The sequence below is a fragment of the Xiphophorus hellerii genome, chromosome 19 (assembly GCF_003331165.1).
Source record: "Xiphophorus hellerii strain 12219 chromosome 19, Xiphophorus_hellerii-4.1, whole genome shotgun sequence".
Lineage (NCBI taxonomy): Eukaryota > Metazoa > Chordata > Actinopteri > Cyprinodontiformes > Poeciliidae > Xiphophorus > Xiphophorus hellerii.
This window is the reverse complement of record NC_045690.1, coordinates 16,486,518-16,504,558: the sequence shown is the minus strand read 5'-3', so window position 1 is coordinate 16,504,558 and position 18,041 is coordinate 16,486,518. Positions and strand designations below refer to the sequence as shown.

Sequence of the window (18,041 nt, the reverse complement as noted above, 5' to 3'; positions counted from 1 at the left end):
ATTTCTTAATATTGATGAAAATCTTCCTAGTTCCATTGGCAGATTACTTCATTTACAATATCATTACTCTCATGTTGTAAGTCAGTGGTTCCCAAAGTGTGGGGCGCGCCCCCCAGAGGGGGCGCAGTGCCATTGCAGGGGGGGGGAGGGGGGGGAGCAGTATGGATGAATGAAAAAAAAACAAAAGTTACACAAAAGTGTTTCACTGTAAAGATGGTTGGTAGTTTGTTTTGTTGCAACCTGAAGTGTGAAATAAACTTCAGTGGAGTTTGAAAACAAAATATGTGTATAGGTTTATGTCTGGTTGAACGATGTGTGTGCCCGGTTGATTTTGTTTTTTTCTTTTTGTGGGGGATTTTATTGTAATCCATAGGGGGGCCCAGAAAATCTTTGGGAACCACTGGGGGGGCCCAGATGAAAATCTTTGGGAACCACTGTTGTAAGTGAAATAATCTGCCAATGGACCCAGTACTTTTTTTTGTTAACATTAAGAAATTATTGACTTAAAACAAGCTCCTATATTTTGCTGAAAAGTTCCTTGCAAGTTAGTTTTGTCTTATTTTAAGCGTACCAAGATATTTGTACTAAAAATACTTGGTAAGATTTTGTGTTTTTGCAGTGTACAACACCTTTTTATTTGTCTTCTGTAATATTCAAACTGACCTGTAAGCCATACTTATCAAATATCACTGCATAATGTTTCCACATTTAACTTTTTGAATCAAATTATTAACATAAATTAAATTTTCAAAGATTTCCTTATTTACTCAGAAGAACCTATCCGTGATTTCAAAAGTATCCTTCATTAAATGAACATAAAAGTTTTCAATAACATGTATGACAAAGTATTTGTTTTACGCAGCTTAGCATTGCTTCATTATGTACACATGGTACCATCAAAGTGCTGGGCTTTATTAAACAACCTGTGTGTGTGTGTGTGGGTGTGTGTGTGTGTGTGTGTGTAAAAAAATAATATCTTTAGATAATACTGTTAAGAGGCAGGTCACAGTCTGAGTTTCTTCATGTGGCGTCTCTTCTCATCATTTCACTTCTTAGAATGAAAATGATTTAATACTTAGCAAAAACAGGGTCCAAATTATGGCGCCCACGCTTGGGACAGATATGAGCAGCTGCCTCAGTGCAGTTTGTTATAAATGCTTAATCCTCCTCTCTGCAGTAATCCATGATGCGTCGCCCATTAGATGAGCCTGGAGTTGCGGAGGTACTCAATGAGAACTTTGTAGACGAACGTGTACTGCGACAACGTCTGAACCATCAGCATCCTCTGGTCGCGCAGCAGCCTGAGGACTTCTGGGACGGTCAGCATCTGAAACAGTCGCGGTTCTTACATAATGCTCATTCGCAAATGAACAAACGCTAGCTCTGGTTTTCCTCCTCCTCTTTCACGAAGGATAGTTTACCTCGTTGTGTTCCAGACAAGCTATCATGAGCTCAGAAAGGATGACGACTCCAGAGCGACCCACTCCTGCGCTGCAGTGGACCAGCACTGGGTTGATGTTCTTCGGGTCACTGATGGCGTTCGTGTGTCTCCTCACAGACTGGACCTCCTCGAGGTACGCTGGAGACGTATTCACAGAAAGAAGAAGCGACAGGTTATCTTTAAAATATTTCATAATAAGTCAATAATAGATTGGATCATAAAGAGCAGACTGGTTCCACTCACTGAGGAAGCCTTTAAAGTCCTCTGGACAGCCGTGGTCAGGCCAGTCCGTGTACTGCAGGTGCCAGACTGTCCTCTCTTGGTCCTTGGGGACGTTTTTGATCTTCAGCCCTGTGGTGGCGTAGCAGCCAGATTCCGTCCTGAAGCGCGTGGTGATCCTGAATCGGCCGTAAGTCACCGTGTTGTGCCGGGAGCCAAGACGAGGCCAATAGCGGCAACTCTTCTCTCGACCGCTCTCCTGCAGGAAGGCAGGGATGTGGAAAACTGGCGTTGTAGTAGAAGGAGTTCCTCAGGGAACCATATTCGGCCTCATCCTTTACCTCTGTTTAAAAAGAACCTTCTAGATCTCTATCCTGTCACCTGATGACATCAGCGTATATCCGTAGCTAGATACGGCTCTTAAGTCAACAACCTAAAGCCCATTTCTAAATACCACAATAACGTCTTTTCCTAATTAAAAGCCGTCTGTATCCTTTAGCGAAAGCTTTCAAGCTGTTCATCTATAATTTACTTCCAACTTCAACCCATTAAAATAACCGCTGAATTGTCTTGTATTATTTACACAGTGTTAAAGTAATATGAGAGATATTTTTTTAGACATCCTTTTAAAATCCATTGTTTCAAAGGGAATGACACTCTGCTACCAGTTTCCACCACGGCAATAATAGTTGTATGAAAATTTATGAATTTAAAGAATAATATATATTTTATAAATACATCTGGTTATTTTGGCATTTATCAAACATAAATAATCTGGTAGATCCAAAAGAACATAAAAATAGTAAAGGTTTTGCCTCATTTAATGACATATTAGAGAATAATTCATATTTTCTGTGCAGGGCGATGTATCTGAGCATTTTAGATGAACCCAAATGAATGAATAAATGCAACTGTTTAACTTTGATTGTAAGGAATGAACACACCTCTTCAGCAGTCACCATGGCGATGATGGAGACGTCCTCCTCCCACACCATCTGCCAAAAGTCTGCACACGTGTGAGACAGAGGACCCTGTGCAGCGATGTAGCTCCACGTCTGTCCACCTATTGTTACCTAATGGAGACAATGGGAGGAAGTGGGAAGCAGCAGGAATGTCAGTGTGGCAGATTTGAATGCCACAGATAATCCGACACGCATGACTGACGAAGCTTAAATACTCATTTTGAATAGCAGCAGTGCACTTGCTAAAATTCTAGAAAGCGAGACTAAATGTGAAACCAAAAGTGGTCTAGGAAAGCATTTGGGCCCTGAGAAGATCTCAAGAAATTAATCCAATCCTTTATATCATATCTGTGACAATAATGTTCCTCCTGTGGAAAAGCAGCAGCTCCAGGTGTTTAAATGTAGAGGCTGGTTGAGTCCTTGCTTAACTGGTTTGTTGGTTGCATCTCCTTGCTTCTAATGTTTTCCATTAGAAGCCAAAAGGTTTTGTGAACCACTATTAAACATCTCCGTGCGTCTCTTACCTTAACGTGCGATGCATTGATGTAGCCTGTGTTGTTCTCTTTAGTGGGAACCAGCTCCACTCTGCTGCTGTCGTAAGGCAGGACGTCTACAAAGCGGTTTTTGTCCCTGTTCTCTGGAAGCAGGGCCGTGTTACAATCCTCTCCTGGAACGCGCTTTGGGACGCTCTCAAACTCCTTCAGCAGCTCCCCCATTTCCACATGCTGCTCCAGCAACTTACACTGAAACACACACACACACTTTAGACCAACCCAATTATGTTTAAGAATGTTAATGGAAAGTTGAGTTAAAGGAAAAAACCTTGTCTAGCACTGATAATAATCGCATCTTTAAGAAGACTGCACACCAGCGCCAGTGTAAGAAAAAGGGTTCAGTTTCAGGTGGACTGCAGCTGGAGGATATCTATCCATAACAAGAGTTACAGTCACATTTTTTTCTTTTAAGGAACAATTTAACCAGGGATGATATCAGAAATGTCTGGGTTTTTGTCAAGTCTAAAACCAAACGCAGCTGTCTACCAGGAACATTCTTCATGCTTCCAGCTGTTGAACAGCTTTTATGGAGATCCTGATTTATTATTTTTCCAGGAGGACTCGGCACCTGGCCACGCTGCCAGATACACCAGCTGGTTTAGTATTGTCAAAAGAAAGATGAGAGAGACCAGACCCGACAGTGCAGACAAGTTGAAGGTCAATAATAACGTAATTAGAGCTTCCCTAACGCCCCAGCGGAGCCTCAAGCTGATCGGCTGCAATAGAGACGAAACCCTAACACTGTCTGAGCTGTGTGAGACATTTCACCAAGGCAACACTTTATTCAACAGAGCAACTAAATAATCATCAAAATCAACAGAAATAAATTTTTATTTCCGTGCAATTACTCTGTTTAGATAACTACAATTGAAATGCTATGAAAATAAAGATTTCTTAATGATATTCTGATTTATTCAAAAGCATCTGTGTGGATTACAGTAAATGTTTCCCAGGTTTAGGACCCCGGACTGATTTCATGAAGAGAATAAATTATTCAGTGCAGTGAGCTGTGCATAATCTTCCTCATCTTTAGTCAGATCTTAAACAACTTAGACTACTTTTCATGGGGATTTTTTATTTTATTTTAAACAGATAAAAATTAGATATTAAAATGCAGAAAGACTTTAAAAATATCTCAGAGAAGAGTCACAAAATACACTACACTCCGTCTAACTACGGTAATTGTTGTCGTCATAGCATAAGTTTAATGTTAGCTGTTAGAACAACCCTGGTTAAATTCTTCTTACCTCTTTTTTTTTTAAATACACTTTCTAAAAGTGTAAATATTGTTGCTGTGCAGAGAAAAAAGCACAACAGCTGTCATCTGTTCAAGTCAAATAACAATGACCTTCAAAATTGTTTATTATTATGTTTTCACACTTTCAGACAAAAGCACCATAATTTAGACAACTTAATCAAACTTGGACCTGAAAGAATCTCCATTATGTTTCCCTCTTAATAAAAATCCACACCTGAAGTCTATGAACACCAGCAAGACGTGCAACTCCTGCTGATCAGCTGTTTAACCTTAGAGAAACATCTCTCTCTTTAGTTTTAAATGTGAAAATGAAACATTAGACGTGTTAATTCTCGAGGAGCAAGGCAGTGAAAACTGAAGCGTCTTACTTTTTCATCGTTAGACGGCTGCTCTGGCTCGTCTATGACCTCGTTCTGCACCACTTTCCTGGACACCGACAGGCCGTTGTGACGGGCCAGCTTCAGAGGGCCCATCTTCCTCACCTCTGACCTGGATCCTTTCTTCATCCCCTGTTGTGACCGAGCGGAGACAAAGAGAAAAGATCAGGGGAAATGCGTAAAAGCGGCGGAGAAAAAAGGGACTCCAGCCAGGTGAGGGGAGGGACGGCGCATGCTTGTTGACTGTTTTCTTTAGCTAAAATGTCACCTTTCCAGTTCAACGAGGAAGCAGAGCAGCATTCCTCCCTGCTGACTTGTCAACCTGAAACTATTGTGGTTATCATCTGCAGGCAAAGCAAACTTCCAACCCATCTTCCTTCTTTCTCTCTCAAGGTCCGTTTGTGTGATTTTCAAAAACGTAATTGAAAAAAAGAAATTCAACATCTAAATTAGTATTTTAAGAACTGTTCCAAAAAAACCTGACAAAGTGTGTTTATGGTCACTGCTGACCAGAGCAGCTCACTGCACAGAAATATTACATTTCATACACAATCAGGGGTAATGCCCTGTGTTTCATTTTTAACATTCCAGCTTTATTACTTTATCCTAGAAGTGTCTGCCAGCTGCTTCTCTACGTCTAACGCCGACTTTTGTTGGCTGTCTGGTTTCTTCTGCTCGTCTTGCCAACACCTTCACTTTCGCATTCTTACAGGGAACAACTCTTCTCATTAACAAATGTTTGTATGTTGGTCTACAGGAAATGACTGACAAAAGGCCTGCAACAGGGTTCATACATATCATCCAATCTCAAAACTCAAAACTTTTCAAGATTAATTGTAACATGAGCTTAATTATTTCCAGTCTGATATTTAATATTTTTTTGAAGAGCAATTTCATTTACAAAGAGGTAATGATTCATTTTATTTAAGGTTTTGGTTTTGTGTGTTTTTTATTTCCTCTTTCTTTATTCTTATTGTTGTATTTTATTTTTGATATAAAAATATCTTGAATTAGTTTCCAGTGTTCTTTACAAAATTAAAGTTTATTAGTCTTTAAGAGTCGCAAACTTGCATTAATATGCCATTATCATTATTTTAGTTGAAAATAGTCCATAAACAAAAATATTATCGTTTGCTACAAAAACTACTGGGATCATATATCATAAAGCAAAATTTGCCATTGTGACAGGAATACAAGATTTAAATTTCCAGCTCTTTGACCTTTTTTTAGCCAATTTTTTAAATTCAAATATAAAAAAATAACTTTATTATGAATTTATATCAGATATTTCTGACAGTAGTTAGGATTAAAATTAATGGTTGGTTGGACGGAGTCTTCTTATTCAGAGTTGGAGAACACCTAAATCAAATTTCACATCTTGAGACTTTCCCAGACTCTGTAGAAACCCTGATAACAATAAATCTGCTACAAGACAAAAAAACTGGTTTTTAGAGAAGAAACTCACAGGAGGAGGTAAACCCTGCAACGTTTCCCCTCCAGCAGGAAGCGAGAACACAAGTCCCTTACTGAAGTCTCTCTTAGGCTTGCGATTGTCTTGCTCGCTCACATCGCTCTCAGACACTGAGGGCATAATTTCAGGTTGTCTCAAATCTGACAGCAGGTAAAGCGGCTCTCCTTTGTGGATCCGAGGGTGAACTTTATAGACCAGGGAGCTGGTTTTGGAGGGGTCTAGGGCAGACCCTATAGGATACGCGGGAGGCGGCTCCTTTGGGATTTGTTGCTGAGTCGTCACAGAGGACAGAGACGTCAGGCTGCGATGCTGCAGCGGCGGCTGCTCTGGAATAACCACCGCTTCCTGTGAAAGAGGAGTGTGACACCCAATATCGTCCTCCAACTCCTCATCTTCCCCACTGCTATGAACTAGCATTGTTGCATCAGACAGAGACTTTTTGTGTCCGTACTGTGCGTCTCCCCTCTCTGCTGTTTTAACATGTTCTAAAAACACGTTAACCTGGGACCCAGAATGCACCACAGGAGGTGGGGTTGCTGCTTCCGCTGCTGAGGAGGACATAGTTCTCTCTTTGACCCTCACCGCCTCTAGGCTGTGTGCCAAACCGGCGATCTCGATGGAGTTTCGCTTGTGAGCGTGGTACGGCTGTCGATGCGGCGGAGCGCTGAACAGAGGCTCTGATACTTCCTGTAGGGAGTGTGCGACAGGCAGGCTGTCCTCCTGGAAGGTCTGGACAGAGTGATGGACTCGCCTCGTGATTATCAGGTCTGGATTGCTGCTGCTGACGTAGAGGTGACGAGACAGGTCGGGGGTGCTGTTAGCAGGACGCGGGTAAGCGTACGGGTAAGGTGGCGGCGGTCGGTAGACCTGCGTTCTCATGATGTTGGGGGCCGGATATTCCTGCGCCTGCTGCAGCTGGACGTTTGTGAGCTCCGGGACACTGACGGCTCCAACAACGGGCCTCCGCTCTGGAGGGTAGGGGTATGGAGAGGGGCTGTGGAAGCTGGAGCCCAGATGAAAGGGGTACTGGTGATGGTGGGACGTTCCGCCATACTCTACTCTTATTTCTGGTTGGCTGTAAACCAGAGGGTCCGGTCTGCTGTAGGCGTACGAGTTCCCGATGTTCAAATTTCTCATGGAGTGACTCTGCCGATGCTCCTGAGACAGAACCATGCCCCCCGCCATGCCTCGGTTCTTCTGCCGCATCACCGTCTCATAATCAGGAGTGGCGCGATAGGAGGGTGGGATGAGCGCGCTGTGGCGATGGGAGGGAATGAAGTCTGGCCTGGTGATGTCACTCGTAATGGAGGGGTTGGAGGACATGGGCGAGGGCTGATGGTAGTGCTGGGGATTGTTCAGTGAGCTAGTGCTGTGGGCGCTGTACACGCTGCCGTTTCGCAGACGCCCTCCGCTGCTGTACTCCAGAGGAGAGCGGTCCAGGCTGGTCTGGGAGTGGTAGTAAAAACCATTCTGGGGGTTCACATACAGGTTATCTACGAGAGAGTGGGAACATCCAAAGTTTACTCAGTGGGGAGAGCCGACAGTATCGTCACAAGATCATAATACAAAGTAAGGTAATTCAAAAAAAAAGGAGAGAAAAGATTGGAATTGGGCACATTGGTGAGAAAGTTGGATATGGGTCACTTATGGGGGGAAAAAAGCGGATTTCGATCACATTGCCTGATGTGGGAAAGTAACCCTATTTCTAGTCTGTGCTTACCTTGTGATGAAGTGTAGGGCTCAGTAAAATGACCATTGTAGTGCATCTGGGGCATCAAGTAGGCCTGAGACTTTGGCTGCAAAGAAACAAAACAGAGATTTTATCAACTCTCATAACTACTAGAGTCAAAAGTCTTTAAATATTTATTTCTATTCAGATTAATTTACATCAATGTGGAAACCATGCATCAAATAAATAACTGGTGTAAAGATTTCTGCAATTCATGAAATACACAAGTATTTATATACGAGTATGCATTATTTACTATAATTACAGTCAGAAGGGATTTTTTGTACTTGATTATTCTACATTTCTGTGTTGCAATTCATTAAATCTCTCTGGCATACATTAAAATCAGTGGGCAGGGCTCAAGAGCAACGTAGAAAAGATATTTGGTCTGCGGATAAACTGCAATACAGATTAAAAAACAGAATGTTAGGGGCTACTTTATGAGCCACAGTTAAAGTTGAGATTATTTTATGATGAGCCAGAGGGCAGAAAATATGAAATAAACAATGAAATTAATATGATTTTCACAGACAGTTCATTTATTGAGTTACCACATTAAACCACTAGTACTATCTTTTTTTTTTGCTATGTATTAAAATGATCACATCTATAAATATTAAGGCAACACAGAAGCAAGACCGTATATAAAAAAGTTAGAAAGTTTTGCTTTTGTCAATTTTAACAAATTTTGCAGGGAAAATTTCAAAAAGAGTGTTTAACATTGCATGAAATAAAACTGGTTCCACCGAACAGGTGTGTAGAAGGACAATGTGGACATTACCAGAGATATTCTCGTTGAAGACCTCCGTCTGACTAAATTGACTGCTGTAGGTGGAGTTTGGCTGAAAGAAAAAAAAAAAACAACAAAAGCTTATTAAAACAAAGCGGTACTAAAATGGTACTGGTTTAAATATTTCTATCGTATAAATATGTTAAATTACCCAGAAAATCCATTTCAGGAAGCTTCCTGGTCTCTAGTCCATAATGCTCATTAGTGTTGGGTCAGAACCCATTTGTGGTGTTTTGACTAAGTTTAAAACTGGTATGTTTGATCAAAGAAAAAATCTACATAGATGCTATAATATCTAGAGTATTGAGACGCTTCAGACACATAAACGTTAACAAATAGGCTTTAATATGGATTTATGGACATTGCTTTATGGACTTATGACTCATAGAAAACATGTGACAACAATAAACAAAAAATGCTTTACTGCAGAAAAGTAAAATTTATGGCTTCGTGAAGTTCTGTGCCCTGTTCTTGATCTATAAACGCCTTTATGTGGCCAAGCACTCTCTTCTCAATTGCCTTCATTTTGTTATAAACCACCACTAGTTGTTTCAAAGCGAGATTTCAAAAATGGACTTTGTGCTTAGGTGTCATCTTATTATGGAACTAGAATTTTCTGATACTCTAAGAGCGACTGATTCTTGACCAAATGCTTGTAGAATCTGAATAAAATAGAAAAATAGAACATGTGGTCGCAATTATTGGCTCGCCTACATTCTTATTCACAGTTCAATACTTTAGGCAATATAGAGGGCTTTTATTTTGTCCTCAGGTGGCGAACTTGTGGGAACAGACAAACAGAGGGTGGCAGTGTTGCTCACCCCTTATCTGAAAGCAGAGATGTGCGAGAGAGTATTGGAAAACGAGGAAAGGATAGAGTGAGAAGGGACTTCTGGGAGCTCTCAGAGGGCAGGGGGGGACTCTCCTCTCTGAAGAGAGAGAGGAGAATTGGAAAGACATGAGGTAAGAATGAAGAGGAGAAGGAGACAGGAACTAGGCTAGACATGCTGCAAAATGCTTACAAGTTGCTCTTGTTGGTCTTATAAAACTTGAGTCTGGCCAGACACATGCGGCAGACGTATTTAGAAGTTTCCATGTCGTCCTACAAATAAAGAAAGAAAACACATATTTGAAACTACAAGACAAAAAAAGGTACAGAGGTGAACTTAACTTAGTTTGATTAGAACAGTGCAGTGGAAAAATATATACACTCTCTAGCTTTTACATATTTTTCACCCTCCCTGCAAAGTCCCCAACTTGTCTTATGTGTTTCTTGATCTTCATCTTTACTGATGTTCTCTAACAAACTTCTAAAGTCTTCACAGAACAGCTGAGATTAAATTAAAAACACAGACTCTATTAACTCATTGGGTGACTTCTGGCAGCAGAATGGATTTTATTTTGGTGAGGTTGGTGTCAGAGTTTCACACTTTTTGAAATGTATATTATTTTTCTTCCACATCATAGTCATGCATTATTCCGTGTTGTTATTTGGCATAAAATTCACATAAAATACATAGAGGTTTGTGGTTGTAACGTGACAAAATATGAACAAGTTTGAGGAGTGTGAATACTTCCGCAAGACTATTTCTGTATTTCCACATTGGTACGCTAAAAACACACCCTAAATATATGCTACACTCACAAAGAGGGATTCCGCTAAGCCAGTGGTAAAGTCCATAACAAATGCAAAATTCCAGTTTAGCCAAATAAAGTTAAACAGAACAATGTTTTGGTTGAGAAGGGACAGACTTACGGTCTGGAACTGAACACTCTCCTCTCTGTTGCTGAGCTCCAGGCCAAAGAAGGACCTATTATGACTCATGTTGGTAATTTCATGCCACCTGAACAGGCAGTAAAAACAACAAAGGATGTTACTGCTGTAAGACAGACACAATGGTCGACTATTTTAATTGTGGGAGCACTAAATACCTAAAAATAATTCTGTCCTGCAGATACATATTCTTAGAATACTTGTCATTTACTATTTAGGCCGTGAGACAGTGTATTTCAGTTACCTAGAGGAATCATTTCACTATCAGCTTCCTCTATACCAGCAGGATTAATTAATCACTGCTTACACGATAATTATAATTAGGCCTGGGCCAGTGTTTACACACTGACAAACATGGTTTTAGTGCTTTAATTCAAAAAAGGCATAGCACCAAACATTCCTTCTACTGAGAAAATACCATAACATTGATTATTACAGTCATAATGAGATCCATTACATTTATTTATAGACATTTTAACTTTGAAACATATAGCAGTCAACTTACACCCAATTTAGAGTACTAATGGGACATAGTCAGGCTATTAGCTTAGGTAACAAGCTAGCATTCAGTTGCTTTACAGACTTGTCAATTGTTGTTTGCCAAATCTGGTTTTAAAACATCTTCTCTTGAATAAGAACGGTAGGTGGCATTCCTTTAGTCTCCGTGCCACAGCTCAGCTATCCGCTCTTTTCACACATGTAAACATTTACAAATGGTTGAATTTGTAGTAAGCAAGGAGAAAGTGTAGCAGCCTTTGTTCAACCAGCTGACAGGCAGTGCACAGCAAGAGATGGCATGAATTTCTTTCAAACTTACCGATATAATAAAGGTGAACGTCCATTCTTATATTTTACAAAGATACCATCAAGACAGGAACCCAGAGTGACGTCTATGCCTGTGTTGTCCTGATCAAAAAAAGAATCAAAATAAACTGATAAAGGCTTGTTTTTTCCCACATTGCACCAACCAAATAGCTTTGTTCTGAATGGTTTGGAGAGCGCAGAGTTGTAGGGCGGATGCTGCAGACCCACCTTGGCTTGATAGCTCTCCTGCCCATAACCTTCCAACTTTTCAACCTCCTGCATGTACAGCATTTCTGCCTCAGGAGCTGGAAAACCTCTGAACAGAAGAAAAATGGATGATGATAAAATGAAAACGCCCTTAAAACGCAAAGCAAACAAGGATACAACTGTTGAAGTAGGTCACAGCACAATGACTAGAGTCAACTTTTTTGTTTTAGATGTACACATTGATGGCTACAGAGTCATAAGGTGGGTAGAGAGAAAGCTAATCTCTGGAAACTGGAGTGAAAAAAAAAACATTGATTCAATGCTGGCTTTGTCTCCTCTTGCCACTTCTTCAATAAGTTTGTTTTGTACTGTATTTGAACCTTACTCCTCATGGCATTCAGCCCATGCTTTATTGACATTAGTTAAGGCTCAAGTCTGAAAAAGAACAACTACCACCTAGAACAGACCTGGGCATTTTACGGCCTGCGGTCCGAATCCAGCCTGTTGACAACCTTTGACCGGAGTAAAAATGTAAATACCATAAGTGCAGCAAATATAATGATACTGCTTTTATTTTCAAGGTTACTATAGTTTTCTTAACATCATCAGGGAGCTTACGTACTTCAGCAAATGTGTGAAACACAGCTCAGTTAGAAACAACCATTCAGAGCCAGGAGGAGGGTCCCCCATAATGTCTGCTGCGCTATTGCAAGTTCGTCACAATAGGACCTGGCATGAATGCTCAGGCTAGTTTGAACGGCCAGCGGTGGATAAAGTTTTCTGGAAACAGCAAGTTGCTTCTCCGCCATTAGCACATTGAACACGCATACAAGTCTTTGAAAACTAATTGATAAAGTTATGGTATGAAGTTCTGCAAAAAATAAAAAAATAAAAAATTTTAATGGTTTTTATAAATGTTAAACAGTGCAATAATTTAGTGATCCACACTAACTTTTTACATCTGTAGTTTGATGAGAGAACATAAATCATATGAAGGATCAGAGTATCTGTTTATATATCCCTATTTATCAAAATACTTCACCAGAAAACATTTTTTGCAATTTTTTCAGCATGTTTATAAACTGGCATGTTAATAGTTAAGAAATTTGAAAAGGAAAGAACAGACTGGAAAGGAGTAGGTAGAAAATAGGAGAGCAAAGTGGCCAGTTGAACTTAAGCTCTATTGATTTCTTGATCCAAGCACAGAGAAGAATCGATGGATGGAAACATGCTCACCTAAATGACTGATAGAGAATTGCCACTTTCTGAGTGGCCTCCTCCAGCACGCGTTCATCCTGAATCCAGTCCTGCAAACACAGTTAGGTTTCATACAGCTAAAGTGTAAAACAAAAGAGCAAAAGTAACTTTCTATACTGGAGAAAATAAAAAAAACCTAAATACTTACAATAGGGAATAGTGCAAACTTTTTAAGAAATTCCTGGGAGTCGTATCGATTGAAGTCTCCAAAGTCAGCTGTCGGCATCAAAAAATAGTGAGTGCAGTTCAACACATAAACTCCAAAACAAAACTCTCAGGTCTCATTTCCTCATAGCACTTTGCATTTTTAACAAGAAAACCCATGAGGAACGTCAGTAGAGTGTAATACAGCACTGCATGACGGTCAAATTTTAGAATTGGAACGATCCATTTTGTTTTGTACCATTGTCTGAAAAACATATTAGCAGCTTCAGGTTGTTTTCTAAAAACAGTCACAGATGTGTTCAGTTTTTCAGATATGAGTACTGATTGAGAGGTACAGCTGACAGAAGCAAAATAACAGTTTCCGAGTTAACATATCAAATTACACAGTGAAGAAATCTAAAATCAATTGGAAGAACTTGACAAACCAGATGTTGACATTCAGAGGCAGCATATCGCAAAAATCAAAAAAGGACTTTGCTCTACGTAGAAGGCACTCTTTACCAGCTGCTTACAAAGCTGACTTTTAAATAGGAGCTCTAGGTGCAAAAAATGCTGCACTTACCTATTTAGCTCCATTGCTGGAAAACATGCAGCATTTTTGATAAATCATAACAAGTTGGCCATCCAAAACTGACTATAAAAATGTTTGTCTGAGCAGCATGAGTAATTTAATGTAATTTATGACTAATTTGGTGTTTTGTTTAATATGAATGAATAAATACACCAAGAGGCTCAAAATGATCTTTTAGTGTGTTGCATGTACACGGAGTTAGGGCCAAAAACACACAGGAACAGAAAATATTACATTTCTGGCAAAAGCCTAAAGCTGCGCACAGATTTTTACCTTGTACTGCTAAACTGGCTAAACGAACAACCTGGTCCAGTGAGCATGTGATCCTGCCCTCCAGAACATCCTTCTTCAACTGTAGGTAATACTGGTATCTGTGGGACAGTGACATGCAAGTAAGAGCAGAGCAAACACTATAGGCTTCAGTGCAATCAAAGTATGACATTAATCTCTCTGACAGATTTTCAAGAACTCAAACTAGAACTCTTGAATCATTGTTTCTTAAATGTTTACATCATGGGAGTTGTGGTGGTTTTCTCAACTTCACCTTGTGATCTCCTGTTGCAGTTGGGCAACACTAGGTATGTAAAACAAAACTCCAAAGTAAACTGTGGGTTCCTGCCCATATTTGTCCAACTGTTTCTTTAACGCTTTCTCCAAGTCGATCCATCTCTGCTGGTTCTGCTTATTGAAGTACCACAGACTGAAATATGTGATCTACAACACACAGACAAACAGGAACAAATACACATTAGCCACAGAGTGGTGGAGGACAGCAGCATCAGGCAATCTGGAAGTTACTGGCAAAATGTTAATGACAGCCTCTAAACAAATTCAGTGCTGGATATTGGAAGATATCACAGCTTTTAACAGAGAACTTCAGCCCAATTAAAACATCCTTGAGACTTTTTAATTGTTTTAAATATTTAGGGAACATATAAATATTGTCCTCCTGCAATTATTTGTTGTTTCTTCTTACTCAGTAAATAACATTAAAGCATTTGCTTTCAATTTAGCTTGCAGTGCAATATTAAGCTATCAGGTCTCTTGCAACAGAAACAACTTTACTTTTAGTTTCTACTGGAAATTTGAAACCTTTAAAATTCTGATTCAGGGGCGTGCCGTGGTGGCGTAGGGGATAGAGCGACTCATGTTTGGAGGCCTTGACTCGTTGACTCGTCTGGTCGACTCCCGGACCAGACGATATTTGCCGCATGTCTTCTCCCTCTCCTTCCCCCTTTCCTGTCAGCTTACTTTCATATAAGGGACACTAGAGCCCACAAAAAGACCCCCTGGAGGGGTAAAAAAAAAAAAATTCGGACTCAGTGCTGTTTCTATGCCACTGTTAGACGTTTGGAATAGTTTCTTTTTTTTTTTATAAAATAATTTTAAAAATACAATTCATACCAAGTGTTAGATGTTGTTCCCATTAAAGTAGCGCTCTATGATTGTGTGTACATTAGTTAAATAATATATTCCAATGTTACATTGATTTGGAAAGAAATTGCTTGTCTGTCTCTTCTGTTCGATTCTGGAGTTCCAAGAAGGAGTCTGACCGGAGGACAGCCTAACTAAAATACTCTACTGCTGAGATAGTAAGTCCTAAAAGAAACAATCAGCATTTGTACTGAATGAAAACCCATACATACCTCTCTTAACTCAAGTCTCTGGGCTACTGCCTCCAAACATTCCTGCCCAGTGCTCTCCACAGACAGAGTAAACTCCACAAACTCTCCATTCAGAAGCTGAATCCGAGTGACAAGACAGCTTTTGCTGGAAACAGTATACCTTCGAGTCCTCTTGAGCTTAAAGCCAAATGGCAAGGGCATGATTTACTCGTTTCACAGGTGGCGTTGTCTTGTCGTCCAGAGGAAGTACTCCCTTCTGGTGTTCGCTCCAACACAGTGAGAAAGTCTCAAGTCATGAGGATCATCATTTAATGTCAGCTCTGATATGCGAGAGGAGAAAGACAAAACATGCGCTGAGTACACGAGTATAGAGGGACAACAAAACTCTGTATAACAAAAAATATTTCTTGTTACTTGTCACAAAGCAACTCTAATACTACCCTTCGTAGCCCCAACTCTCGCTATCCCTGGGCACTTATTTCAGGCAGTGGTTAAAATACTAAAAAATGATGCACTCATTTAAGAAGCTAACACAGCATCAGTTCTCTAATTAAACTATGTGACTAAATAGATCAGTTTGCATCACGTGAACAGCAATAAATCCTGCAGCAAATGTCAGCCTACTGTTTTTTTGCATGTTAGAAAAAGAAAAAATGTAATGTCAAATGTACTTAAATGACAAAAAATAAGTTTATTGCACTTAATTGTTTGAAAATGTATTCCCAGTACACAAAAAATATGAGGGATAGAAACACAATGGAAGAGAGAGTAATGAAGAAAATGAGACTAATTTTCAATCACTGTCATAGCAGTAGCATGTTTTCCTAACTCTAAACTGGTCAAAAATTTTGTATACCCGCTAAATTATTTTTTGCAAATGTAATGCATTAGAACAAATTAAGGTAGACATTTCAGTGTTTTCTTGATTTTGTGAAAATATATTTTAATAAAAAAAATCTTACAGCATTCATTTATTTTTATTTGAGCAAAAATGGAAATAACATCAAACAAAATATTGCTATGCATTAAACTGTGCGTGCTAGTGAAACTGAGAAATCTTTTATTTTTGCTACATTTTCATATTCATTTCCAAAAATTAACAGTGTTATCAAACTTATCAGAACACTTTAAAAATAGAAATTGGTCAAGAAAAAATAAAGTAAAATAAAATATGTTACCTGAAAATATTTACATCTGTGTTTTCCCAGTGTGTCACTTAAATATCTAGGCAACAACATGCTTTTCTTTCCTCCACCCACAGAAAAAATGGTGCTAGCTCTTCTCATGGGTCAGCAATCTTTACAGTACAAAGTAACTTCTTCCTTGCTTCTAATAAATTAGTCTAGAGCTATAAAACATGCATAACCCTTCATACAAATAACGTTTTCTGTAAATATAAACGTTTTATTGTTCAATCAAAGAAATATACACTCAGCCAATGTTTAAGATTGAGAATAAACTATTTTTTCTTAAACTGAACATGTCATATTTGTGGAAACTGAAGGGAGGGAAAATACAGTTTGCTTTTTAAACATGGAAAAAAAAAAGAAAATATTTCAATACTAATGTCATTCTGAAGTACAAAATTATGTAGATCTTTCATGAAAACACAGAAAACTGCTAAACGAGCCAGATGCGGTCCCGGAGCTGCAGCTGCAGACTCCTAAAAACCAGAGGTAAGAGGTGAGGAAGAGTGATTCATCTTAAAATGTATGATACTTGTGGGAGAAGTCATTTCTTCTGGTGTCATAATCCAGACAAACACAGTTTTACGTCATCTTCAGAGCTGCATTTTCTACTTTACAAACCTTGTTGACGTGATTTTTTTTTAATCTCTCATTCATTCAGTTTTTAGCTGTTTTAATGCTCATTTGGAAGAAAAAACATACAGTTGCACAAATATTTTAATTCCACCGCCTGACCTACGTTTATCATTTTTCAGGCTTTTGCTTGGATAATCCCCTCCCGGGAAATAGCCTTGTCCTACAGCTAGAACCTGTGATTCGAAAAACACACCAAAACAAAAACAGTGCCTTTTCATTAACTCCACGCAGATTCAATCTCACATTCTATTAAATAATTCAAACTATATTCAAATTAGCTGGACAAATAATGTGGCGTCTTCTATAACTAATCCCCATTTTCCCTTGCTATATTTCAAAGTCATTCAATTTACCAGCCAACTCTTGCTAGCTAGCCAGCTAACTTCTGTTCCAGCAAATAGACTGCACCCTCGGGAGGCTGACGTCGCCGGTAAATATTTTGGAAAGAAAAAAGGTGTTAACTTTACCGTTAGCCAAGAGATGCAATTTAAAAGTCCAAATTATATCAGCTCCTTAAAGATTTCGTCATCGATCCCTGCTGAGAACAACTCTTCGGATACTTTTTTGATTTTGAGTGAGACTTTTACTAGACTGTAGTTAGTCCGTAGACCTGAACTAACGCAGCAACTCCATGCCTCTCTTGGGCCAACAGTTCGCTAAAGTTCCAAGCGTGTGTCGCTTCCTGGGATTGGAAGAGCAACAAGTGGACTCTGTCTTCCTCCGCGCTGCTGTATATTTAGTACATACGCTTTAGTGCCCACCTACATTTCGAACTAAAGTGGAAAAAACACTAGCAGTCCACTCTGAATACACACAACCTATGTGGGTGTTAATATTTTATTTGAAAACTTATTCAAATTTGTTGTAGTCCCTTAGCGGCGGAGGAATATGCGGGGGTTTTCAGTGGCATGACATCAGACAGCTGGAATGCTGAGCGGTGAAAATGCCAGAAACGGGACAGCTGTCACGAACTGCTGTCCGCGGACATGTTTGTTTACCTTTTGCATAGACTCG

At 39.6% G+C, this 18,041-nt stretch overlaps 1 protein-coding gene across 2 annotated transcripts; it reads right to left on the bottom strand.

The window, feature by feature from the left end:
• Nucleotides 1–554: 554 nt before the first annotated feature.
• Nucleotides 555–17,706, bottom strand: ptpn21 (protein tyrosine phosphatase non-receptor type 21). 2 transcript variants are annotated; one of them, XM_032547785.1, is made up of 20 exons: nucleotides 17,495–17,706; nucleotides 15,226–15,524; nucleotides 14,124–14,293; nucleotides 13,853–13,950; nucleotides 12,992–13,059; nucleotides 12,823–12,893; nucleotides 11,608–11,695; nucleotides 11,393–11,481; nucleotides 10,558–10,645; nucleotides 9,824–9,903; nucleotides 9,623–9,730; nucleotides 8,793–8,853; nucleotides 8,003–8,078; nucleotides 6,277–7,775; nucleotides 4,803–4,943; nucleotides 3,147–3,365; nucleotides 2,605–2,733; nucleotides 1,685–1,919; nucleotides 1,422–1,579; nucleotides 555–1,327 (listed from the first exon to the last, which is right to left on the bottom strand). In XM_032547785.1, the coding sequence occupies exons 2-20, from the start codon at nucleotides 15,403–15,405 to the stop codon at nucleotides 1,199–1,201; spliced, it is 3,687 nt and encodes a 1,228-aa protein (XP_032403676.1). In that variant the 5' UTR covers nucleotides 15,406–15,524; nucleotides 17,495–17,706; the 3' UTR covers nucleotides 555–1,198. The 2 variants fall into 2 exon arrangements, with proteins under 2 accessions (XP_032403676.1, XP_032403678.1); XM_032547787.1 differs by lacking the exon at nucleotides 9,623–9,730 and having other exon boundaries at nucleotides 17,495–17,705.
• Nucleotides 17,707–18,041: the final 335 nt, after the last annotated feature.